Source organism: Mytilus trossulus, chromosome 7 (genome assembly GCF_036588685.1).
Source record: "Mytilus trossulus isolate FHL-02 chromosome 7, PNRI_Mtr1.1.1.hap1, whole genome shotgun sequence".
In the NCBI taxonomy this organism is placed as follows: Eukaryota; Metazoa; Mollusca; class Bivalvia; order Mytilida; family Mytilidae; genus Mytilus; species Mytilus trossulus.
Window position 1 is genome coordinate 26,784,922 of NC_086379.1, and position 27,937 is coordinate 26,812,858.

The 27,937-nt window shown below is 30.3% G+C and overlaps 1 protein-coding gene across 8 annotated transcripts in view; it reads left to right on the plus strand.

Annotated features, from left to right (window-relative positions):
* LOC134724854 (uncharacterized) overlaps window positions 1-27,937 on the plus strand; it is a 120,131-nt gene that overhangs the window by 60,822 nt on the left and 31,372 nt on the right. Inside the window, exons 15-27 of one of the 8 annotated variants that reach the window (XM_063588152.1) lie at window positions 2,077-2,152; window positions 4,242-4,265; window positions 4,617-4,643; window positions 6,189-6,242; window positions 9,703-9,717; window positions 11,708-11,773; window positions 14,595-14,630; window positions 16,478-16,651; window positions 17,812-17,926; window positions 19,563-19,610; window positions 22,576-22,690; window positions 24,810-24,881; window positions 27,138-27,187. In XM_063588152.1, coding sequence (XP_063444222.1) covers window positions 2,077-2,152; window positions 4,242-4,265; window positions 4,617-4,643; window positions 6,189-6,242; window positions 9,703-9,717; window positions 11,708-11,773; window positions 14,595-14,630; window positions 16,478-16,651; window positions 17,812-17,926; window positions 19,563-19,610; window positions 22,576-22,690; window positions 24,810-24,881; window positions 27,138-27,187 — 872 coding nt within the window. The remainder of the gene's footprint in view (window positions 1-2,076; window positions 2,153-4,241; window positions 4,266-4,616; window positions 4,644-6,188; window positions 6,243-9,702; window positions 9,718-11,707; window positions 11,774-14,594; window positions 14,631-16,477; window positions 16,652-17,811; window positions 17,927-19,562; window positions 19,611-22,575; window positions 22,691-24,809; window positions 24,882-27,137; window positions 27,188-27,937) is intronic. The other 7 variants (XM_063588153.1, XM_063588154.1, XM_063588157.1 and 4 more) reach the window with 7 other exon arrangements.

Sequence of the window (27,937 nt, forward strand, 5' to 3'; positions counted from 1 at the left end):
GTAAATTGATAAATAAACAAATTACAATTATAAGCCAGTGTACACCTGTATATACGTCTTTGGTCCAATTATCTGCTATCTTTATTAATACATTAAGAACCTTTTCTTCTAATCACATGATATTATTTGTATATTGAATAGAAAAGATAAACTTTACCATGATAGCATAGTTATGTTTGCGTATTAGAAGCGTGTGTTACAATGTATACTTCTTTGGTTAAGACTTTGTAAATAACCTTAATTAAATATGGCGTACTGCCAAATTGGGGGCTATTGAACAACTGTTGTGAGCTTGTATTGAATTCAGATAGCTTTGAAATTACTGTAATTAAAATAGCGAAAGAGGTTAAATTCAAGTGTTATGGAAAAACAAACTTTTTCAAGTCTTCAGGCTACTTTATTTATATTTTATTCAATATTATTATTTGAAGAACAAATAGCACTTGAAAGTCTCTCTTGTTAGTTTGATCTATCTTAAGATATTAAAAGATTGTGATCCCTCTTATAAAAACTATTAACGATTCTGATTATTGAATGGTTTGGCCATAGTACAACAGAGGTGTATATTAAACTGTATAGTATTTGGGTTTTATTGTCCTTAATGTAAAATTAATATACAATTTTAGAAAAGAAAAATAATATTTATGAATACTTGTATACTGTGATCAAATAATTAAAGTTTTTAAATTAGTTTGAAGTTTAATATTTATGCTTCAGTAGGTTTAAATGAGTTGAAATCAAACTTGTTGATAGATCTCGATAATGAAATTTATAGATTATTTTTTTTGTTCAAAGGATGTAATTTTACATTGCACAAAACTTTCATTCAAACCGTGATTCTGCTTCTGTGGTTTGGAATTTTATGAAAAAGTCACTGACTTTTGGAGGTTGATATTTTTGTCATAGTGCCCTGATTTTCTCATTCCCTGGCCCTGAGTACTTTGGAGGAATCGCGGGATCATGCTTTTATTTAAGATGTGAGGTTGTGTGTTTGCTTCTTAGCCAGATGAAGGGAAAAATTCAAAACATGGTTTACCTTAAAGGATGCAGCGTGAAAAAAACCCAAAAAACTAGATCATGGTAAAATGCATTTGAGTAGTCTTATGATCCAGTATGCTCAAATTATACATATAAAGTCTTAGTTTGTTATTTAAGGACAAAACTGCTTCCCTTTCATATCTTTGAAACACATTCTTGTGATGAACGTGGCTTATAATTCCCTGCAGATATTTAACATTAATGCATCTGCCACTAGTCGTGATGTCTTCATTAACAATTATATGTTAATAAAAATAATGCACAGGTGTTAGCTCTGACATCCCAGAAAGATGCCCTTCAGTGCTTGTTTTAGACTTCCATTCGTGATGTGCAAAAAAATGCTGACAATGGCTTAATTTGTTGTCTGCTCTTTTTTTCCCCCTAGAAACAAAGAGGTTTAGAAAAATTAAAACACCCAGCAATATATACTTAGGAAATTGGAAAAAGGAAATTGGAAATCTGAAATAGTCTAAAAGGTCCATAAGTCATTGTGACCACAACAAAATTTTGGTTCAAACTACACATTTCACTAATGACAATGGTCAAATGCAACTAGATGGCCACTATAAGCCTAACTAATCAGTAGGACTGTAAGACATATGGAGAATATTGAATATTTGCATCTTCTGTGATACTAGTAATAGTCGTTAGTTCTTCCTTCACATGGTTGGCAACGAACAGTACGACGAACGAAAGGACGGACAGACAGTCATTATCCATGCAAGACTGGTGAAAAGATCAGGGGCGGATCAAGCCATTTTAAAAAGGGGAGGTTCCTAACCCAGGACAAAAGGGGGGGGGGTTCCAATTACATGTCCCCATTCAAATGCATTGATCGTCCAAAAAAAGGGGGGTTCCAACCCCCGGAATCCCCCCCCCCCCTCTGGATCCTCGCCTGAAGATTGAGTGTATGAGTGTTGCTTGTATAATGTCCAGAAGCAAATATATAGCACAACTGAATTAGAATTGTGTTTTGAACTTAAACTTAAATCTGCAGCCATCATGCAATCTTTTAACAATTATTTCTCTATTTTATAGAATGTAGATGAGAAGAATCAGCACCAGTGGTATAAACAGATGTACAAAAGTCTTCATACATCTAAGAAGAAGGAAGGTAAACAATGGTTATTACAGTAAAAAGGGGGGTGGGGTTGGATTATCTCCTTTACTTGAAATTCACGACTTATATTGGCTTAAGTTCCTAAGGTAACTTTGTGGGCCTGAGTTCCTTAGCTAAGCTAGGTTAAAATAAAAAAAAAACCTCATAATTGTTACTTGGATGGAGAGTTGTCTCATAAGCATTCAAACCACATCTTTTTATATCTATCATAAGTCATTCACATTCTTTTACAATTGTTCAAATACATTCTAATTGCTGATGAAATGACAAAAGTAAAACAAAACATTATCTGTCTACCTGTATTTGAATCTGCAGTAAGAATTCAGACATTCAAAATAGTTTTAGTTCTTGTGTAGCCAAGAAAATTGTGAACCTCGTGTTCATCGTGTTCATCGTACAAAAAATGTATTATGATAAATGATACTAGTATTCTACGGTATTTTACGGCAGGATACGTTTTTTAAAAGATACTGATGACAAGGAAATAAATAGTTGACATATTTGTAAGGTGTCACTGTTTTAACTTGACACTCCGATATTAAAAAATTTATCCAACAGATTAAGCAAACTTGTTTAATGGATTGTTACAATACAAAGGGACAATGACCTCTCTTTCAAAAATATGCCATGTTTAGTTAACCTTATGTTGTTACACTTTATTTCTTTTGGCTTGAAATCTTACAGCGGAAAACCTACACATAAATACCAATTTTTGTGAAAGAAGTCAAATGTATTTAAAAATAAAAAATGTCAAGAGTGTCAGAAAACCTAAATTGCATTACTTCATCTTGATTACTTGAGGGTACAGATACAGTGATAATTTTTGCCTTAAAATAGTGGAGAATAAAGGCTTTTTCCCCTGGAGAAGAATCCCAATTTGAAAAAAAATGGCTTAAAATTATTCCCAAAAAGACAACTTTTTCTCAAATAGTGCAGTCTCAGTAGTATTGTTCATGAAATTGATGAATACAAACTGAAAAACACTCATTTCGACATTTTTCATGTCTAAAATGACCATATGAGCTGATTTGAGGTTGTATTTATGTATCATTACTGACCAAAAGGGGTCTTATTTCAAAGCAGGGTTTGACTCTTAAAAGGGGGTTGGTAAATTGAAGTTTCAGTCAAATTCATAGTTTAGTCTAATTTTCTTAATTTGATGAAAATAACACATATTTTCTCAATAAAGAAGGGTAGAGGTAGTTTTGAAAAAAAGGTAACAATATCACTGAGATAAGACAATGAAAAGCAACCCATAAAATTAAATGTTCTTCTTACTTAAAATTCTAACAAAATTCAAAGGAAAACACAACCATCCACAATTTGATTTGTTGTAATATTCTGCCAGTCACATCTCTCAATATACTTAACAAGATTACTTTGTTATTAATCAAAGTTGACATAACTAATAATTTGTTTGTTAAATCTGTAAGGCTTGTCCCTTTTAACTCTGCTTATTGTCCAAGATGCTTTACCCCTATCAGAATTCTAAAGACCCAAAAGACTTTCTCTAGTTGCTGTAAGAATTCAATTTTTCAAACTGATCAACCTGAAAAATTTCAGCCCATCAATTCATAACTGGGGTTTTCCTGGCATGAGGTTAAAAAAGTAATTAATTATAAAATATAATTATTGTAGGAGATGTCATATCAAAATCAAACTATTTATATATCGTTGTGCCAGGAACAAGTTGTTTTATTTTACCACATTTCTTGACAGAAAGTCAATCATTGGATTGTAGGATAAGAATATCGTTGTTACGCTAGGACTGCCGTAGTTTACAACATAAAAATAAGAAGTTGTGGTATAATTGACAATGAGACAACTCTCCCTCCACCAGAGACCAAATTACATAGAAGTTAACAAAAATAAGTCACTGTACAGCTTTTAACAATGAGAAGAGTCCATACCACATAGCAACAGTTCTCTTTGGAAGGGCTACACTTTTTGATCAATTTCAACAATTAATTCAACCTTCAAAATAAGAAAGTGTTTTGTTCAACTGCTTTTCTGATAGGGCAGAGCATCTTAAATAAGCACACGCCTTTATTGAGTCTGACTAAGTTGTTTTTAAATGTTTTAGTTAAGCGTAGAAGAACACTTCCAGGTATGAAATATGCCAATCAAGAGATGCCTTCCTCACAATATAACATGCCTATATATATGTAAATTAAATGCTTACTTAATCATATACTTGGTAAAGGTGAAAAGTTGAGGAGCTGCAACAACAAAATGTAGCTTTTCATGTTAACAAATTTACTACATGTAGTAAGATATTTTTTTAACCCACAATCACAGAATGGCAATTTACATTTGTGTATTTCACAAATAACATGTATACTTTTAATTCAATACACTTTAAAAAGAAACAAATTTGAATAAAAGATCAAAATAAGCACAACAAAGAAAGTATTTTTGACTTCAATGAAGAAAGTATGTTTGTCGTGTTCTAATTCAGGAGAAACAAGCGAAGTTACAGATAGTGGTAAGAGAAAGAAAATGTTTGAATGGCTTTTTTGTTTGTGATTTTGATACTAGTTACAAATGCAGATAACAAATCTCACATTTCAAAGTGACTATGTAATATTGTACCCAGATAAGAGAAAATTTTACATCAACTTTCCCAGTTTTTATAAAAAAAAAAAAAAATCTTTCGACCCTGAAATAAATCGTGAAATTTTTCACCTTTTCGATAAATGGATTTTTTGTTTGTTTTTTCACCTCACTTTCAAATAATCATATACTTAAAGTTTTAAAAAGATTATATCAACACAACCTGCACAACTAACAAATTTTTCAAAAGAATGGAATTGGGGCATTTACATTGCAGCACTGTTTACATATTTGTTTTACCATGTTTAACCATGACCAAACTATTTGCATAGCATACCGTTTACAAATGTTTTGAGTTTTGTCCTGTATTTTGATATGTGAAACAGTAAGCTTTTGTTAGAAAACAATGGCACGTTAATATCTTGTGCTGTCTTCATTGACAATACTGTTATTTAGTTTATTGTCATGAATAAAAAGGTAGTTGCATGTTATGTCAGTATTACTTAAAAATTTACATGGCTTAAAATTGTAAAATGCTTTTGTTTTTAAATACCACTTGAATATTTTCATTGTTAGAAAACATGTTTAATTTTTTTGTCAGACAAGCAAATTTGACAGACTTCGCATTAACTAACCACTAATGAATATTTTCAGTGACATTTTTTTCATTCCAATCTATCATGACAGATTGTCCTTGAGGGTTGTCTTGTAGAGAATAAGACTTTGTTTTACCCATTTAGTTTACCAGTATATAAACTATTATAAAGTATACATAAACCCATCTCCTAGTTACCCTGCAATGTTTGGGATTTGTACAAATGTGACCTTTTTCAAGGTCATTCCTATGAGTTATTGTAATCATGTGACATTTCCCATGATCCATCATTTGCATGACTTTCATAAACATCAAACAAATAACAGGTACAATTGTTTTTGATCATTTTACCATCATCATTTTTCTACTGTATTTAAATGTAAACAATGGGTCATGCATTATAATATATGAAAAATTCTTTTTGCATTTAAATTTTTTCAATATAAACCGTTCAAAATTGATTCACGCTTTGAACAAGATGATTACTTTCAGTTCATTTTTTTTTGTGGGTTCCAATTTTATGGATTGAGGAAAGATTGTATTTTCCTGGATACTTGATTTTGCAGTTTTGCCAAAGTTGACATAGAAGCCTCATGAAAATTGTATTTTTGATATGGAACACTTTCAAAATTTATAGTTTACCCATGAAATCCAAGAAAATTAGTATTCCAGTATTCCATGAATCAGCAATAGCTTTTGTTGAAGGCTTCGGTTACCTTTAGTTGTTAATGTTTGTGTCATTTTGATCTTTTGTGGATAGTTGTCTCATTGGCAATCATACCACATCTTCTTTTTTACATTTGGCACATTTCTAAATTTAAATACAGTAGACTAACACCCATGCTATACTATACTAACTCCTGTTGGATATGTTATTTACAGAGAAAGAGGTGGAAGATGTCACTGTTATCATGGATTGTCTATACAAACAAGCAGGTTGTTTTACTTTTTGTTCAGCTTTTGTTTTTGTTACCTCCCTTGCATGTGACTCGTAAAAACTCTTGTTCACATATATATTATCTGATATAAGTTTGTTCTATTATATAGTAATTTATTCTTTATATGAAGCTATATTTGAACCTAAATTTATTCATTCATATGATGTGTTTATGTATAATTTTGCAGATAAGGTAAACTTTTAAAAAAGAATGTTCAAGACAATAACTTCAGCAAAGATATGGTTAGGAAAGAACAAAAAGATCAAATTTACTGAATAAAATTCTAGAGCATGGAATTGTATCTTAAATTAAATAAAAAAAGTTATAGGCATTTATGTCTTTAAAAAGATGTCTTCAAAAAATATATGGCTGGGAAGAAAATGATTTGCTGAAAAAATTCTAAAGAGTCTAAAAAAAATAGGACATTGTAGCATTGAATATGATGACTTGCAAAATCTGGGTCATAATCATTCAAATTCCGCATCTTTACTATTGAATCATGAATGCTAATTGCACATTCAATTCAGACATTTTCAAATACATTCTTTGATTTTAAAAGACCTTTCAAAATAAAAATAAAATTCTTTTTATATGCTAATTATTTTGAAAAAAAAAATGCATTTCAATTAAAGAAACTCATTTCTTTTGTGCATTGACTATTTAGTTACGAATCTTATCAGCACATAGCAGTCTATAATCAGATCGCCTTTGTATAAAGTTTCTGGATTATATTGTATAGATTTCAATATAGTACACATTTTAATTGTAGAAAATAATGTTCCCCAGTTCCTATTGAGGACAAAGTTAACACTTGCATTCTTCTATACAAGATTTATAAAAGATTTTGATATCATAAAAGATTTTAATATCTACGACCTAATTTGCTATAAAATAGGAAAAAATTACTAAATTAAATGATTTTACTACTGATTTAGATTAATGTGCTTGGGAGTCACCTGGCAAATTGTTCTTCCATTTGAATATTTAATTGTATTGGTTTTGGCTTTTATATTTTATGATGAAATGTTCGCTTCTGATTAAATATATTATATTTATAAAACATTGAAAGATAGCATTCTGATCAAAGGACTTTATTCCCATCTGTTGACTGTCATTATGACTTGAATAAGCTGTAAAAACCTGAAAAACTAATTTAATATCTAATTTATTATAGAATATTATAGCATATTATTATTGGATGGGCAACAATGAGTTAATTAAATTTAATGGAAAACACAAATTGTGTCCTTGAATTGAAGTACTTTTGCAATAATGCTTAAAAATAAGATAATAAAACCTCTTGATATTGTTGTTTCCAGTAAATGAATTGTATAAGTAAAGTAAGGGGAGAATTATGTCCTACTTGATTTGGAATACGGAATCTGCGTTTTGGAAATAGTTCCCTCATTCTTAGGGCAATTGAGTTCTCCAAATTAATAAGAATAAAAAAGCCAATAGAATTAGAGCCTCTCTAACTTAATCCTTCATACTAAGCTTTTCAGGAAAGTGTTCAAAAGAGGCATTAAATCTGTTAAATCAGTAGTGTAAGTGTTACCATGGATATCCTTTAAAGGTTGATTAAACAGGATACTTAATCCTGAAAATCTATAATGATGATGATGATGATGATTATGGATGGGAGTTTAACGTCCAGTGGCAAATTAAATGCATGTTCAGGATGAAAACATGTTAATCGAAAAGGATTATTAAATCTGCTTTTTAGTAGACCTTCAAGCTGAGCTTGATTTTCAACGTGCTTGTTCACAAGATAACATTTAAGGAGAACATGTCCCCCTAATTAGTATAACCTGACACTTAATCTGAGCTGACCGATCTTTGCTCTACACCTGGAAAATCTTTGAGGTTGAGAAAAAAAATAAGGTTCTATAATTCAATAATATATATTCTCCTTAAAAAAAATTAGTAAAGAAGATTAACTGTACATGATGAATATTTTTAAAGCAATTTATCTTGTTTGAAATTTTATTATTTTCATTTGTCAGAAAAGTGTTGATTGAAAAATGTCACATGCTTTCTGTAATTAATTTATGACCATAAAAATCATTTGAAAGTATTTAAATTACTCTTTAATGATATTAAAATAGCTTGTGAACATGTCTTAAACTATCAGAAAAGTCATTATAATCACTTCCCTTTCAGCAATACAATCTTTTATCAGAATATTTATGATATATGTTTTTAAAATACACAGTTATAACACAATTTGTATATACATTATATATATGTATGCCACAAAGCTGTTGCTATTTTTCATATTTTTGCATGTTCTTAATATTTAATTTCTCATGTAACAGTCTTTCTATTCATATAATTCAGATGAATTGTTAACATTCATATGTGTGATGTGCACTTTTAATCATGTTGGCCTTTTCTCGTGTTGTCTGCCCTATTGTCGGGTTTTTGTCGCTTTGACACATTCCCTATTTCCTTTCCTATTTTTATTTTCTTTGTAATTTATAACTGTAGGAATTCCATTTTACTCTTAAAAAGTATACCCTTTTTAATTCCATGGTGTTATGGAAGCACCTTTAACAGATTTTTAACATAGAAAAAAGCCAGTCCTAATAAGACTAAAGCAGGATGCCATAGAATGTTTCCAAGATAGCATATTTACATTCAACAAGTTTCATTCCTTCTATATAACCAAATCATGCATTTATTTTCATTTGAATCTTGTTCATTCTAGCATGTTTCCTTGTCTTTGAAAGTTGTTTTGTCCAGGCAGCACATTTAGCTTCATACCAACTTGTTCAGCTAAGCTCATGTTTAATTAGATTTTATAAAAGTAACAAATTGAGTAATCTTATATGTGATGAAGGCATGATATTTTGCATTACTACAAAGACCATTTATTCAGTTTTCTGATGATACTATTGAAAAGGCTTGGAACTTAATTAGTTTATAGATGAAGGGTTAAGATTCAGTTGCATTTTACATTTTCTTTTTTGAAGTTGTCAATGATTTGATACTTGGTATGAGGAAATTACATCACAGTTGTCAATTATTATATCATTTGAGTCATATATATTAAATTGCATCCTAGAATTTGATTTATTCATATATTTTTGTACAATTAGGTGTATCTTAAATCACATTGATGTAACATATTATGAGATGAAAAGATTATATTTTAAACACTTTTACAAAAAAGCGACACTCAGATATATAATTTTTTTCATGTAAGTTTTTGACAGTATAGCTAAAGTTAATTTTTGAATAAGAATTCGTTATAATGTATAATACTTGTCATTTAAAGTAGCTCTATCACAGATTTAATTTTGTTAAATCTGTCTGTAAATCTGATGTAAAATCAATGAAAACTGGAGAGTTTCTGCATTTATATTCCCAGTCATGTACGTGAATCTTTTTGACGTTGATGTGCATGTGTTATTGTGTGTGTAATTGTATGTATTATTTTATTTTAAATGCTGTCTCAGTGAGTGAACTGTTTGGTGAGAATATTTTTAGTTTATCTGTCTTGTTACACCTTTCCCTTTTAGTGTTTGTACATGTATTTATGTTTTCATGTTATACAATTTGACGAGTAAAAACTCGCATATGCTGCTTTTATTAAACAGTCTTGGCATCTCTTCTGTACTGAATTACAAAGACTACATATGTTACTCTCTGTGTGGGATAATACGATAAGTTCTATTGTTTCTTAAAAATAAGCTGTTCAGGGGCAGGTCCAGCCATTTATTAAAGAGGGTAAAAAGGGAGTCCAACTATATGTCCCCATTCAAATTCAATGATCGTCAAAAAAAAAAGGTGAGTTCCAACCCCTAAAACCAACCTCCTGGATTTGCCACTTCTGTCAGACATAAGACCAGTCTTGGACTTCTGATAGCAGGATAGTGCCTGTGATAGCCCTTTTGTTGGTCTATCTATAAACTGGACTTGAGTTATGAGAACAAGGAAAGAAGGACTGCCTCATTATAAATTAATCCAAAGTAAATTTAGAATAATGATTTCAAACACTTGATCAATTATCATACGAAAGATTCCAGGTTATTCAATTTCATCTCATCTAATTAGCTACGTTGTTTAAAGAATGTAATATAGTTTGAAATGGTGCTTAGTATTTGGGGTGTCCCTATAAAAAATTCTATTTCTATATTCAAATTAGCTCTCGCCACGATATAGCCTTTTGTGCTAATGCGGTGTAAAGCGACCGACAATCAATCAATCATTGTATTATGTTCTTGTAAAATACTTTTCTTCTTGAACATTTCTGAAAAATCTTTAACATCTAAACCAATATCTTTCATTACGTAATGATACACAAGGTTCCATGTGTGAATATAAAACTGAATGAAATATACATGTATGTCCAGACAGAAAAATACCTAAATATTGGATTGATTGATGTGTAAACCATTCAGATTAAGTTATATAATGATACAGTTGTGATCCATTAAGTGTTTACTTTAAATATCTGTATAAAGTTAGTAATTGATGGAACTTTATTCTGTATATGTCTGTGCTATGTTGTATTGTCATGTTAATGTTGTGTCTGGGACAGGAAAATGCATGTTAAAGTAGTGAAAAAAGTAGAAATTTAAGGATTAAAGGTATCCTTTTATATTGCATAGGATTGGTCTATGAAAAGATTGAGAAAAAAAATAGAAGGTGGAATTGTCAATCTTATGTGTGGTTTGAATTTAACAACATACGTGTAGATTTATACATGAGGAGTACCTAGACAACCTTACCTTTTTGTAACAAAAAAAAATGATACAAGAATTGTTTATTTATGTTCAATTTTGAAAAATAAAGTTTTGAGCATTACATAAAATTTAAAAGGTATTTGTTTGAGCATCTATCAATATATAAGAGATAAATATGGTCTGTCATCACATAGGATTTTCACTTATGAAAGGTGTTAACTAATTGCATTGTCAGGCAACAGTAAATAGAATGGTCCGCAGAAAACATTTATATTATACTAATTTTGCTTTATTTTACAAATTATCTACTCATATTTAGCATGGTTTCATATTTTCTTATATTAAACTAATCTTCTAAATTTTATCTCCGTTGAATATTCATAACCATCTGACAGTAGAAATTCAGTGAGTTGGAAATTATATATAAAAAAAGATTGATCTAAGCTACTGAATTTCAGCTGTTCTTTTTATTTTGATTTTTGTTATAATCTTGATTACCATTCATTTTATTTTATTAATTTTTTGGTGTAAATCTTGAACATCATACATTATGTTTTAATTTTATAGATTTGAAAATACTAGTATATCATCATGCATGAAGTTAAACATCATTAATTTAGTTTAGTTACATCATTTTATATTTTGTTTAGTTCATCTCATCTCATTTCATATCATACCCTGTTTAATATTTACATTGTTAACCATTTTCAAGTTGAAACAAGGACTGACCTTCATAATACAAATAGTTGATCTTTTTTTTTTTGCTTAATTTCAGAATCCAACTCCTACAGACCTACGTATGAATTCCCAGAAGTGAAGACAGAACCAAAGTCAAAAGAAGGTACTTGTTTCTAGGCATCGTAATTGTAATGGTCAGGAACTATCTAGTACAGGGAATATGTAACAAGTTAGAAGTATTACAGCATAAGGGATATTGCTAGGTGGTGTCATTTTGTAGGCTATAGCACTAAAACCTTTCATTTCCATATTTGCATCAGGCTGTATAATTGTCAGAGTTTTCTTAAATGAATCACAACAATGTAAGTTTAATTCTCTGAGTTTACCTTACTAAGGGTCATGATAGATATTGAATACATCTCTGATCTGAATATATCTCAAAGAGGGCAATGAGAAAAGAGGAAACCATCACTTTATTAAAGGTTGTATTCTCTGAATCTTTCTCACCAATGGTCATGAATGATAGTAAAAACATGACTGATATTCCACTATACAGAGGAGTAAAATTTTCTAAGTCTAAAAAGAAAAAAAGTTGCAGTTAACATTTAATTAAATTTGGGAATATATACCTTTAGTAAAAAGAAGGGGAAGGCTCCTATGAAAAATAACCAAAATTTGCTACTATATATCTTTTAAGTTAAAACTGATTTCTAGCTGTTTGGGATATAAGTTTTATGCTAAGTAGGCATTTTTACATTGTGTGCATTCCTTGTTCCAAAAAGGACAATTGATTGTGTCATAATGATATATTATCAGATTTACATATCAGGTTGATTAAATCAAAATTTGTCACATTGATAACTATCTTTATTAATTAATTGGGTTCTTGATTAAATAATATGAAAACATTTATGCAAAAATGATCATGGTTGATGCATATCTTCTTCTACCAATATTTAGGCCAAGCTTTAATCATCTTTGGAGTACATATCAGGTCATTGTCCTTTTTTGTACAAATTACTCTGTTTATCATTTAATAAGACATTAGTGAATTTTAAAGCTGTCTCAACACAAGATCATCAACCTTTGAAATAAGTCATAGGCCGCAAGACAAACTTTTGATATCTGAAAAAAAAAGGGTACAGAATATTTGTTGCTTGATATGACAATTTATTAATAGTACAATAATTTAGTTTTGGATGTAACGTGTCTTCTGAGTGGCTGACGTTATTTTGTTATCAGCCCATAGACATAATTTAGTCTTGTGACCGTGACGTCATCAATGTTTTTTAATGGTTTTCTACGATTTAAAATGGAATTTAGAATTAAAATAAGAAATGACTGTAATATTTTTTCTGTCTTTTTGAAATAACATAAAAAATGTGGTGCACACTGTTAAATAACGCACATAATTCAGTATGCAACAAATTTTTTATGTTATTTCTTCATAGACAGAATTTTTTTTACAGTCATGCCTTAAATGAATTGTAAACAGGCTGCATTTATTCACCGAACTCAAATACAGGCAGTACTATTAATAATTGTTTAGCATGATATTTGTAAATCCTCCTGCATGTATTATATATTTTGTATGCATGGATATATCCTCAATGGCACAAACATGTTTGAGGTATGCAGAATTAAAAATTGTTGAAAAATAAGAAGAAAAAGTTATAATTTGAAAATGAAAAGTTTTATTTTCCTTCCATGAAAGAAATAAGTTTCTTTTTTTCCCAAGAAAGCTAAGTTTACTATGAGAAAAAAAGTTATTTATATTTCTACATCTTCATTCTTTGGGCTCTAGTGGATAGTTGTCTCATTGACAATCATACCCCATCTTAATTTTATAAAGTCTGTTTACATTGTTACATGTAAAGTACACATAACACCTCCGTTTTTTAAACTGACAATGGAAACAAACATCTAAATCAATAAAAATCAAAACATTACGAAAGTTGTCTTAATTTTACATCAGTTTACAAAGTCTCGACTTTGATCGATACATGCTTATAGACAAGATGAAATGAACCATTCAAAGTTTTTTGTCGTATTTTGTATCTGTAGACAATAGGTCTAATTCAAGCGGACGTTATCTCACATTTTTGTTGCTAGTAAATATGATATAAGCGGAATTTGTTATTGTTCATTGGTTATGGATATACAAACATTTGTCACATCTTTAGTTCGTCTTGTCATTGTTTATAAAATGTTGGACATTTGGACGGGGTTTTAAATTGTTTAGAAATTTACATTTAAACATTACAAGATAGTAAGGATGTTTGGCTAATTGTTTGTATTTCTTATTTAGGTATTTGATTACATATTTTAACAGAGAGTGATCATATAGGGAAAAAATAAAACTTTGAAAATCATCAAGATATTAAGTGAAGTTTCTCCCTTCAGTTATCTTCATGTTTAGGCTTACGTTTTGAATAGTTACAAAGCTAAAGAGAAATGACAGCATTTACATTCATACTAGGCCAGAAAAATCTATGAATTCTTCCAACAAGTTGACATTAAAAAACTAACTTGTAGAAATGTATTTGAAGGTGCTAGAAACATATCAACATCATATCATAATACTATAAATTCAGAAATTATTTTGTGCATTTATTATTGCAATTTTGTCATCTGAGATTTTGATCTTTGCGATTCTGAGAAAAATCCTGTTTTATTCATTAAAAAAAAATCGAAATTGAATTATTGCCTTGTCGCATTTTTTCCCAATAATAAAAACATTGCAATAATTTCTGAATTAACAGTATTCATTTCTGAAAATTTGGCACTTTTGATCAACTTTATTTTTTAAATGAACTATCAATCAAGCATTTATTTAAACTTACAAATTTGTGTAACAATAACTGCAAGATTGATCAGGGATGAAGTGTTCCTTCTTGTGTCACCATGTTTGATAACATCCTGCTTGTGTGTGTTTGTGTTTGTGATATTTTGTGCTGTTACATCATCAAAACATTTCATTTTAGATACAAAGAAACCTGTAGTTGAGGAAACAGTTACCAGTAAGTTGTTCTTTAAAAGGAAACCAGTTTTCTATCAAGATTAAAGCTTAAATCAGAGCACTTAATTTTACTCAGCTTGTAGCCAGCACTCGAAAATATCAGAATTGGAAAAATCTTTCTCCTTATATTGTGTAGCCTAGAAACATGATGTCAATGCGATATTCTACCCTTGTTCAAATTATGCCTCAAAATAAAATAAATTTAAAAATCATCATTTGAGGAAATTTTCAGTAATGCAGGTCAAATGCAGACATAAATTTTGTCCTGTCACACAAGTACATATTTTAATACACAATTTCATGACATGTTTGCATAGAGTAGTTATATCACATTAGTTTTATTAACTGTAGCTTGTCATAGTTTATTAATACCAGTAGTCAAATTAGTAATTTACTGGTAACTAACCTTACGTCATTCAGAGAAGATGTTCATTTCACCCTTACTTAATGTATACAATGTAACACCATTATGTAATGCAATTATATGTTACTGAAGTGTTATTTATTGTCTTGTAAGAATTGTTAATTTATATTTTGTATAAAGGAACCTGCATGTTCTGTTCATGTAATGGTAAACCTGTGCATAATATTATTATATACCTTTTGTGCATGAGAGTAAATGTTTTGGTGTAGATTCTGCCTATTTCTATAAAAAATTGAGAGAAAAAAGTACTTGAAGGACTGAAGTCAAAGCATGCTTATTAAGGAAAACACTACATAGATATGTATAAGAAGATGTTGTACAATATCAATGAGACAACTTTCCATCCAAGTCACGATTGTAAAAAGTAAACCATTCTAGGCCAAAGTATGGTTCCTCAACACAGAGCCTTGGCTTACACCCAACAACAAGCTATAAATGTCCCAAAATGGCTAGTATATAACAATTCAAAGGGGAAAACCAACGGTCTAATCCCGATTTATAAACTTGTCAGCATAAGTCAAGGGTTTGATGGTTGCAAATCAATGGTGATGTTACAGATTGTAGTCGGTTAGAATATTTGCAATTGATAACAGCACTCTTTGAACTCAGTAATGTTATTCCTATTCTAATGCAATACTCTTAAAATGCACAAAATCAAACTTTGCAAACTTGAACTGCCCTACAGTTATATTGCCATTCACTCTGATTCTCAACAGTGGCATTGACGGCAGTCTTAATCCAATCAAAATTGGCCTAACATAGATATAAGAAGATGTGGTATGAGTGCCAATGAGACAACACTTCACAAAGTGTAAAAAGTAAACAATTATAGGCATACCTGTCAACTCACCCGTTTTTTGCGGGTGACACCCGTTATTTTCACCTCTCACCCGGGAGTTTTTCTTTACCCGGCGGGTCCCGGGAATTTCTAACATTACCCGTTTCACCCGGATTTCTGACCGGAATTGTTTCCGGTATTTAGAAGTAATACGACCTTGGGTTTTATCGGTCTTTTTCAATGTAACCAAAAGTCAAAATGTAGGACTTGTTTACCTGAGCTACGTAACGATATTTTCAACAAGCTACAAGATGAGTTCAGTGACTATCAGTTGACTCCATTAGATGAACTTCCACTTTGCACTTCCCCTGAAACTGACATTGGTACATTTTGGGGAGAAATGTCCAAGTTGCATGTCATTTTTCTAAACAAGCCAAGATTTTTTGTTTTGTCAAAACTTGCTAAAACATTACTGGTTTTGCCAAACAGCAATGCAGACAGGACTTCAACACAGTGCCTCGGTTCACACTAAACAAAAGCTATAAAGGGCCCAAAAAATGACTAGTGTAAAACAGGAAAAAGGTACTCATTGCTTAAGAATGTTTTATTACCTATATGTTTGACCCTGTTGTTTAATATTTTGCAGAAGAAAATCCCTACAAGCCTGCATATGAACTTCCTTCTACACACAGAGAAGACTCATCTAAATTTCGTGTTAGTGAAAAGAACAAACAGAATGGAAGATTATCATCTTCGCAGACAGAAAAAATTACCAAAACAGATTTTAACCAAAGAAAAGAACTGTTTACAGGAAAGAAAGGTAAAACTGAAGGAATGAAGTCAGTCTGTTGTTCATACAAAATAAGAACAATAAATTTAAGTTAACGTTTGAACACATTAAACTATCAAGACATATGCATCAAACATTTGAACACATTCATGACATTAACTACAAAGATGTATGCATCAAACATTTAAAGCCAAACCCTTTCAACTAAGATAGGTGCCTCAGTAGCTTAGTGGTCTAAGATTAGCTTATAAACACTCAGTTTGCAATTTTACGTCTCCAACAAGTCCTGAGCAATTGAATTGAATCATCAGTGTCAAATATTCAATGAACATCTTAAACCAACCGAAAAAGTTGTTGAACATTCAACATATGAACGAATACATGTACCATCAAACAATAGCAAAACTTCAAATCAGAATTGAATTTCTTTCAGACAATATAAAACTTTTTCAAAAACAATCAATTGTGTCATAAAAAAATGTGTTGATAAAACATCAAACATGTCAAATTTCATATAATGTTTCAATTTACCTTAAATTTTATGCATCCAAAAAGCTCTTGAATTATACTTAGGCACTGTCAAATAAGCACAGATACAGGAGTCAATTTCATGAAAAAATTTACAACTAAGATTTGTCGTAACTCATAAACAATTTAGTATACTTACGATCAATCTACGTCCTAAGTTTTTTTTGTGAAATAGACTCCAGATGTTTAGGTGTATTTTATAGTAAGTGCCAGTCTTTGTAACAATCATGCAATTTAGAAGAATTCAAATATGGTTAAAAAAATCTGCATTCCTTATCATCCAATTTTGAGGTAACCTTCATCCTTAGTTTAAAATTGTATTTCATATGTTTGCTAGTTTATGACGTCTCTAGATATCTTTGGGTTAGAATGATAGAAGATTTACAGAGTTATCTCCCTTTTCTTGATAATTATTTGTGCATTTCCACCAAATTGTATCTTGAAATACCAGAACAGGAAAACGAAAGGGAATGTTATATTTGTAACCATTGTAGGTTTTAAACTGAGATTAATATAAGCTTGAACGGGATTCTGTTTGTCATGATTTCACCAGTGTCTAATTCTTCGACATATTGGCACTTTTGCATTCCATGCAGTGTAAAAGAAAAACAGTACCATATAAAAGATTTTTTCAATTTATGAAACATTTTTGTGTTTTTCAGATGTAGATGCTGGTTATAGATCAGAGCCCGACAACTCATCTACAACTAAATCCAGATCAAAAAGTTTATCAGATTTCAAAGCAGATTTTAAATCATCTACAAAACCAAAGACTTTGTAAGTAAATGGTGTTTCTTTGGTTTGCAAAAAGTTCCAAGGTGCTAAAAGAATTTGATAAATTTGAAATAAGCAAAAAAAAAATCAAAATTAAACTTGGAACTGTTTATTTGATATGTGTTTATTCTTGTCGCTGATGGTAAGACTTGGTTATATTAAAAGTGTTAAAACTTCAGTTTAAAATTGGTTTTCTCAACAAAAACAAAATGCTATCGTCTTATATGATCAAATTTTATTTATATAACTTGCAAATAACACCAGTACAATCTGAAACATTTTTTAATGGGCATATAACATGTATAAGCTAAACAGTGATAAAGAAGAAAAAAATAAAATGAAGAATATATTTTTCATATTGATAGTCATTCAAGAATTTTAATTAACAGTTTGAACATTTATAAAACATGAAAAAAATGTTCGGTGATACAAAAGCATACCGAGATTAATTTAAATTTGATATGCAGTATTGACGTAGGCGTAAGGTGACCTATAGTTGTTCATTTCTACGTCATTTGATCTCTGGTGCAGTGTTGTCTCATTAACAACCATGCCGCACATCGAAATTCAAATGATTAAATTATAAAGCAAAAACTTGAATTGAACTCTTAGATGAATGTGACCCACCAAAAAAGTGCCTTGAAGGTGTGGACTAATTAAACTGAAGTTTTAACATGTGATACATGTATGTGTCATGTGTTGCATCATTGTAGTCAGGATGTGTGTCATTACATGTATTAACAAACGTACATGTCTCTGTATTATGTGTGGTGTCTGCCTTGATGTCCTATATCAATTTGCATCATCCAAGCATTGTCCAATCGGAATACTCTTTTAATCCTCTTCCAACATGTATTATGAAGAAAAAAAATGCCTTGTAAAGATTCTTAGTTTATTCTACACCCCTTTGACAATGTAATTTCTTCATGCACCTTTAAATTATATTAATTTTTCTGTCATGATTGACATTTGTTTTTTCATTCATTTCCTGAATTTATTGAAAATGTCCAGGCCTTGCGGTCAAAACTTTCGAGCAAGATTTTTGTACTCAGACTCAAGAATGAAGCAATCAAATTGCTGGATTTCATGTTTCAAGCATGATTTTTGTGCTCCAAGCACTGAGCTAAGGTCTATCCCCTTGCGTTTATAACTTATCTACACACCAACTTAAGCATGTGTAATATTTTATCTTTTCACTGCTATGTTAAAAAAAGTTTTATAATTTTGTATTTTTTATATACTGTGTCACTAAAAAAATATATCCTAAAAATACACTTCAGAATTATTTGAACTGCTAGTGCATGCATACCCCTGTTCAGTGACAGTTTTTTGTAACCATAGAAATGCAGCATGCCATTATTTGACAAATTGATCATTTTATTTTAAATTTTAATTTTCTTTTTTGACAGAAATCTATATAAAGTAAATTTTTATTGAAAATGACAATATTTTCAACATTGAATAATTTTGTAATTTAATTGGAAATAGATTATGTTTTTTAAATTTAAACAGAATTTAAAAATTATATTTTAAATTCAATATTTTATATATAAATTATAACCAGAATAAAAATGGGAAAAAAATAAGTTATTTTTATGATATATATGCTTAATTGTATAAGTTTTCTCCAACATTTCAGAGATACTGAAATTTCGGAAGAGGTGCAAGACTTCTTGAATTACCTAGAGTAGGTTCATCATTATTGTAATCCCCTCCTAGCACAAAGCTTGCTTATCAATTATTGACAATAATCACAATGGCAAAACATTTTATATTTGGGTTTCAGGAAATACACAGATATTAATAATGTTAGTCCTTCTTTTAAATCAGTCACAAAAATTGTAGAGATTTTAATAGAATTTTATACTAGAACTATAGCAATCAACCATTGCCATCTTATCTTTTTGACCTCCAAATTCATGGGATTTTGAAAACAAGATGCCCATTTTATCTGTCTATGTGACAGCAACCTTACAACAGTTTGATGATAAATGTCATTGTGAGTTGTGTGTTTGTCTAGTGTAGTCCTGTATGTTGATGTATAAATGTGCATTCTGTGTATTTGTATTACAACATTCATAAATGTGTTTCTCCATGATTTTAATTTCAGCGTGTGCTTAATTTTAACATCTTTTTGGGTTTGTTTTTTTCATCCTTATTTTTATTTTTATTTTTGGATTCCTTTGGATATCAAAGCTGTAAAGCAGGGTAATGGCTAAATTTTTTTTTAGAAATTTGCATTGATAGAAAGTCACACATGTGAAATCAAAAACACTTAGAGTTATCTCTCTTTGATTAGGTTTTTAATTTTCTCTGGTCTATATCAGATCATGGTTTAAAGAACTCTTTGATTTCCTAAGGTAAGATGGCAAAGGTTTGGAATAATCACCATAGTAACCATGAAACAGAAAAAAATCAATAATTAGACTTTTATAACATACTTATTTAGTTGAATAGGTAAAGATTACAAATAAAGTTTGGTGCGTTATAAATTCTATGGTGATGTCAGTTTTATCACGGTTATTTGAAAAATAACAAACATATTATTTTGTTTTACTGACACTTTATCCACCATTTTGGTTTAGTTATTTGTTATTTAATTAATTTATTGGTGATGGGTTACTTATTTAAGAATTTGACAAGAATGTGTACAGTGAGCTGAGATAGACTTTTTGTAAAGAAAACAACACATCGATGGTAGTTTTGGGTACTTACAAAAAAAAAATGGCGATTGTTTACACTTAGTTTTACATTATTTCATGTGCTGAGAGGACTTATAGTCAGTTACCATGTACTATAGATAGAAGGCTTATAAGTAATCACTTCAAGCTTTTATGTTGTATGAATCTTATTGTTGTAAGGATCAACTAACATTGTAAATCAACAATCAAAAAATGACTTCAAAACAGAGTCTTTTATATTCAGAAAAACTCTTAATAGATTGCCAGGAGGTATACCTTAAAAGGAGATTTATATATTTTATACACAAGAAATAATTAAATATAGTCTTAAGATTCCTATACCCTGCTTAATTATACTTTGTGTTCCAAGGAAGGTAGGTAGACTAGTTAACCTCTGTCCATATTTCTCTCATATTTCTTGTTTCTCAGTAACAAGTTATAGCTTCATGATATATGGCACTAAATATCATACCATGTGACACATTTTCTGTTCAATTTCCTGTATGGCAAAAACATCTATCAAATTTCAGGCACCATATAAAGAAATTCTAATCAGATTTCCCTCATCAACATACTCCCAGCAATACATGATATACAGCACTAAAAATCATACCATGTGACAAATTTTGTTCAACTTCTAGTATGCAAAAAATATCTATAAAATTTCATGCACCGTAAGAAATGCAAATCACATTTCCTTCATCCTACATCTCACAGCTTCATCTAGTTATGCCAAACATAGTGTCACATTTGCAGTACCCTAAATTTACGACCTCCTCTTTGCCAAAAACTTGTAACTTTAGAATATATCTTCTTATAAGACATTTTCATCACATTTTCCCAGCAACACAAAACATTTCATCTTGTTATATGTCAGGGTACAATAAGTAAGCAATACAAGTTTAATAACTCGGTATAAAGAATTTTCATAAACCAGATGACTTATGTTTTCTATTGTTCATTATTTTTTGTGGGATACCAATTTTTGTGGTGTTAATGGGTAAATGTAAATCATGATTTTAAATGTTCAATGATCAAAGCACATCTTTTCTCTAGGCTTTAAATTGCCTGCAATGAGACGACCAAAACCATAAAATAAATTATTCATGAAATATATGAGTTTTTTTCAATCCACAAAACTTGGTACCAACCAAAATAAATAAACCTACAGAATATTACTTTTAATAATGAATGTAACTTAAAACTTGTATGTATCACAATTTTGAAACAGTTAGGAACTCATCTCAGGATTAAACATTCAAATGATCAGTTCAGTATCTGAACAGAACAAATAAAATCCCTGTGTAATTTACTTTAATGCTGGTTAAGAAATAGATCAGAATTTAATTTGTGCTGGAACAATATGGTGTATAAGTGTTATGTGTTTCAAGCGCTCAATTAAAATGAGTTGAATGGTTTCCCAAGTGTCCATTCCTGTCACTGTCCTTTCAAATTTTGAATTATTAATTAGGATAAATCAATATAAGGCAAGGTTTTTGTTTCTGAAATTGATACTATATATGGATTGTTAATACTTTCCTAAGTGTGAACCATAGATTATTAAAAAGTCATAAATATCCTTTACGTTCAATCAATTATGAAATCTTTTCTCTCTCAACAGCTTGGTTTATTGGAACATTACAGGTAAAAACCTGCAGATTGCATCATAATTAAAATCAATTTCAGTCGCAGGCAATTTGATATTTCCGTAACACTTCTAAAATCTGTTAAATGTCGACTCCATCATCTAATCATAGTTGTGTTGTTACGTCTGTTTTAAATTAACGATCTTTAGTGACATCTTTTTTTTTTAAAGTGTGATTGTGCAACAGCTGTTTTGAAACGACATCTTGTTCTGGTATAGAAATATTTACCTTTTATCCAGCCTTTTACATGTAAGACTTCAGTAATCATCTTGTTCAGTGAAATGTGAGGGCTGTTAACTGTATGTTTTTCTTTATTTACCAACAGCGAGTGGAATCCACCCAATGCACGATCCACGGTAGAGAAGTACCGATGTCAGCCGAGAAGTATCGTTGATTATGAACCTGGATTCTCATCTTTAGCATTTCAAGAGGCAAAAACTGTAAGTATTTTGTGTGTCGTCTTTTTTCTTCTATAGCTGTATTAAGACTAACTATAAATTACACAGTCAGAGTGCCTTCCCCTGTCTTAAAGTAAAACCTGAACTTCGTTATCCCTCTCATTTAGAAGTAGAAAGCCCCCTCTATTACTGCTTGCCTTCAGAAACCAAATTTTAGCTTATTCAACCTGACATGAAAGTGTTGGCCTTTCTCCTCACTTTGTGTCTGTCTTTTACCCATCATCATAAACTTTCCAAAAATCTGCTACTCTTCATACACTGGACCTATTAAAAAAAAGGTTGGCCACAATCAACTATTTATATCAAGTTTCAAATGGTATCTGAGGACTTATCCAATTAATCAAATGGTTCCTTACTGAAAGTACTGTAAATGATAGATTAGGATGTAACAGGTAAAAGTAGATTTAATGGCTTTCCTAGTAAATCGTAAGTGTTTAATAAAATAATGATATTTCATGATAATTGGGGGTACTAAAACTAAAATGTTGCTAATGCTGTCCATTTTGGTTTTGGGAATCTTTTAAAATTAAAAACCTACCTGTTTAGCAGCAGGCCTGTACCGGTAGCCAGGAATTGCCAAAGGGGGTGGTTCGTTAGACTCACAAACTCGACTTTAACAGTCACAATTTGAACAGAACATTGACTTTAACAGTGCTTATTTGTTTTCAAGGGGGGTTCATCCAAATTCCCCCCCTCCCCCCTGGCTACGGGTTTGAGCAGTAATAGTGGATGGCAACCTTAAATTCATCTGCTTCTTTATACAAATAGGCCTATACTAGCGCTCCCCCTTAAGAAATGATATATCATTACCATTGTACATAATATAAGAATTTTAAAATGGGTCTGATAATTTTGATGCACCATTACAAATTACAGCATGCACTGGTTGCATTAAGGTGTATGGAATGTTATGCATGTGCACTCTGCTGAATGTATGGCAAAAGTTACTGCATATGCCAAAAGCATGGATAAGTTACTGGGGTTAAAAAGATTTATACTATTTTGTTCTATAAAATAATATGTGAAAACAACAATAGTTAGTTAATTTATATTAAACTGATTTTTGTGGTTTGAACTCTCAAAATTTCAAGCTGATAAACTTTGCTCATGACTTTTTAACATTTCTGTTTATTGATAATGTTTCATTTAAGTCAGACTAGTTTAAATAACTCTATATATTTGATAATTTCAAAAATAGAGGGAAATTGTTCAACCTTAATTTATACATTTCATGCCAAGGTATAATATTAGGAAGGTAAATTTTGTAATTAATTATTTTTTTCTGTAAAAAAAATTATTTGCTAAAGGCAGACAGAAGACTGACAAGATCTTGGTTAATTTATAGTCTTATGATACCCTGAACAAAGGATAAATTGGTGAATAGAAAAAAACATCTTCTGGATCAATTTTACCTGATTATTGATTAGTGAAATGAGGCACATAAAGGGAATAACAATATGAATTATACTTGTTTATCCTGAATAAACAGAGATATATTATAAATATTACAAAATATTGTTTATTTTGGTTTTTTGAAACAGAAAAAAACATACATTTTGATTGAAATTATCTGAGAAATTTCGAGCAAATGAAATCCCTTATAAACAATAGTAACCCCAGTAAAATTATTTTGACCATTGTTGTGAAATATTAATCACCAAGCACTTCTATTTAACACAACAGAAATTATTTGGATGTAATTATTAGAAACATTATGGGGAAATACTACTTTTTCAAAAATTGAAACATACAAAATTCATGAAATGAACAAACGGACGTATTATGTGGAATCAAATGCCCCACCCAATGTTTTAGAATTGCCTTTTGTGTTGCATGTTGAATGATTTTAGTGTACCTGCATAGTGGAGAAGAAAACAAAGACCTTTTTGTTGACATGATTGATTTGTGATGTAGACATTAAACAAATCAATGTTTGTGTTTGGATGTTGAAATTTATTTTTATCTTCGGAAATATAAATCCAATAATTAGTGATGACACACACATGTACGGGTAGGTTATACAATGACTAAATGTTGTGACGTGTTTGTGTGAAATGACGGGATGTGTGTTATTATTTTGTATTTTTAATTACGCATGTAGGGACCAGGTAGATATCGTTCATATTCGGAGAATTCTCCAACGGAGAGAAAAAAGAAAACAGATGGCACCAAGGTAGTATTGTGTGATGGTTGCACATAAATTATGCTTTTAGCTATGGCTTCTGGCTATAATTTTATTTCACAGTTTGATTTTGATTAATTATCTATATCTATATTACCTCTTACTTATTCATTTTCAGTTTTAATTTTCATGTAAATCATTGTGACCCCCTCATACTTAACTTTTTGGTATAGTGGACTCCTTATATGAGTCTTATCATTTTAATATATACTATTGATATGGGAGTTTTTGTGTATGTTATTTTTATCGTAACTTTTTAGATGTTGTCGATTTGTATCACATTGTGTCTTATATTTGAAGTTACACTTGCATGCCGATCCCTTCTGAATGTAATAATGTTTGACTTCTTAACATCCAGTATATATTATAGCATATTAAACTTTGTGTCCTCAGAAAATAATAGGTTGTTTACGATTGTGCAAGTAGATTTTTTCTGCCTTGTAATGTAGTCAAAGTTTGAGACAACATACAATACTGGATTCATTTTATTTGGTTCCATGAGGGGGGATAGGACCTTTATCGGAACTCCAGGATCGGGTGTTTTTAAGCTGGGGATTTCAGGATTAGCCCTATGGGATCCAGGAATTCTTTTTTTCAAATTACAGGATTTCGTATTTTTAAGCCCGGTATTTCTGGATTTTCATGTTTTTAAACCAGGGGTTTCAGGATCGGGACCCCTCCTACCCCCTTCCCCCTTTCCATACCAATTTTGGTTGATATCCTTGGTAAAGGTGAACCATGAATTTTAATGTACAAAGAATTTCCAATTTTCAATAAACTTGTATGCAGACTTTGCAAATTTAAAGTCAAATATCGTTGGAAATCATTTTGTTCCTTAAATCCACGAAAATTGGTACAATGTACCAACAAAAATTAAACATTCAAAATACAAAAAGTAATTTTTCCAATTTCTATGAATCTCTGAAAAATCCTCATCAGACAATAGTTCTCTTGAAAGTATTTGTATATTTTGGCGTCTCATTATGATTTGGTTCAAGTTTTATGCTGTTTGTAGTTGCTAGTTGGACAGCTGATAGTGACAGTATTGCCAAGTTTTATCTTACTACTCTTTTGTTTTAGTATTTTGCTTTGCAGATTTTAGTTTTAGAAGCCTGATTCAACTATCCATAAACACATACAGTGAACATGCTTTATATTTATTTTATTTTATTTCTATACTTTAATTTTTTAAATTTTTTTTCACGTGATTTTATACAATTTGTAAAATCCTGATTTTTAACTTTTTCTAACATGTAGTGAAATATTGATTTTTAGAACATAACAAAAGATTTTTTATTTGCTTGGAGTGGAGAAAAAATTTGACGGCTGATTGTTGATTGCTTAACACTCAATATCAGATTAGAAAGCAAGTTAAGGTGGTACCCAACACTTTCACTAAAATTAATTCGGCTCGTTTAATTTTCATAAAATTTTGACAAAGTATTTACTTTGATCCTTTTACAAAAATATGAAAAAAAATTAAAAAAATTTGAACCAACTGTTTTATCAGGAAAATTACACTGGTTATACAAAATGTATAGCAGTTTGACAAACACTTATTTGATCATTGAGAAGCTAATTAATATTCCCTCATGAACAGAATGTCATTAAAACATTCTGCTGATTTTACAGAGTTATCTCCCTGTAGTGTTAGGTACCACCTTAACTTAATCATATTGCTCAATTTTTCAGATTGTTTTCGAATTATTTTAAAAACTTAAAATGATAATAGAAAATGCAAACTCAAAATGAAATGAATAATACAATTAATTAATTAAGTACAGAAACATGTTAACAGAAAGAGGATCTCACATGGCATTGATATGAACATGTTTGTTAATGTGCATGAGAATAGTTAAGCATGATATACAACTGGTATTGTGAAATTCAAATTTAAAAATTAAAGTAGACCATAGAGGAGGTCCATTGAAATTTCACCCTTTTAAAAACAAAATCCTGGATCTTCCTTTAATAGGTTGCATCATCAACATACAAAAATACAAAAATGCAAAAAATATGTGGTATTGAATAATTAGAAATTACATCCAACTAACCTTTGATACCCAATCTAGTTAAAATTAATATACATTTGTATCTTTCCATGACTTTTCTCAAATTATTATACAATGAAGTATTATAATCAAGTTTGTCTGTCAAATAGTTCACAATACCAGAAGTTTTAGTGTTCAGTTTAAAGTCTTTTCATTATATATTACTAAGATCTAATGGATCTCTCTTTACTTTCAGGGTGCTGTCCATAATCCTCCCATAGATAAACCAGGACAGTTTAGTAGATAGTAAGTTTTCTTTATGTGTTGCAAGGGTTGCTTCCCTTTGGTCATCAACTTCTTCATATTCATGATATTTCCGTGAATTATCATGAAATATTTGAATATGCATATGTAGTTTTGAGAATTTCCTGTAAGAGGTTGATATATTTTGTCATGTAAGGTTGCACACACTTTTTTGAAAATATTCAATGATACTGTATTTATGTGTTCATTTGCAAAGATCTCACTGTACAAAAAAATATCTATGACATATTTTTGTGTCCTCTTTGCATACTTTGGGTTCGTGTGACAGAATTAACACTTTGCAGTTTAAATACTATGTAGTAGTGGTGTACTGTACGGAATACTTACTGTAAAAACAGTACTTTGTCAGTGGTTTACTCTGTATATTTTATTTGGACTCTGGTGGATAGGTATCTCATATATAAGGCAATCATAATTTTTGGGGCAATATGATTTCTTTTGGGATGTATATAGTCCAATTTAATATATGTTGCAATTCTATGCTTAGTTAAGAGCCTCCTTCAGTAAAGTAAAATGATAGGAGACCATAAAATAAACTTGAAAATTCAAAGATTTGGCCTGGTCAGGTCACCATATAACTGATCAATATCAGATCATAAAATTAATGGTCCAATAACTAACACATTGTAAAAGTATGTTTTCTTGACCAAAATAAGGAACAATAATGGCTAAAATATTGATGTTTTAGGGGGCCTTTTGTTAAAAATAGATGTTGTTTTCACCTTTGGTTAC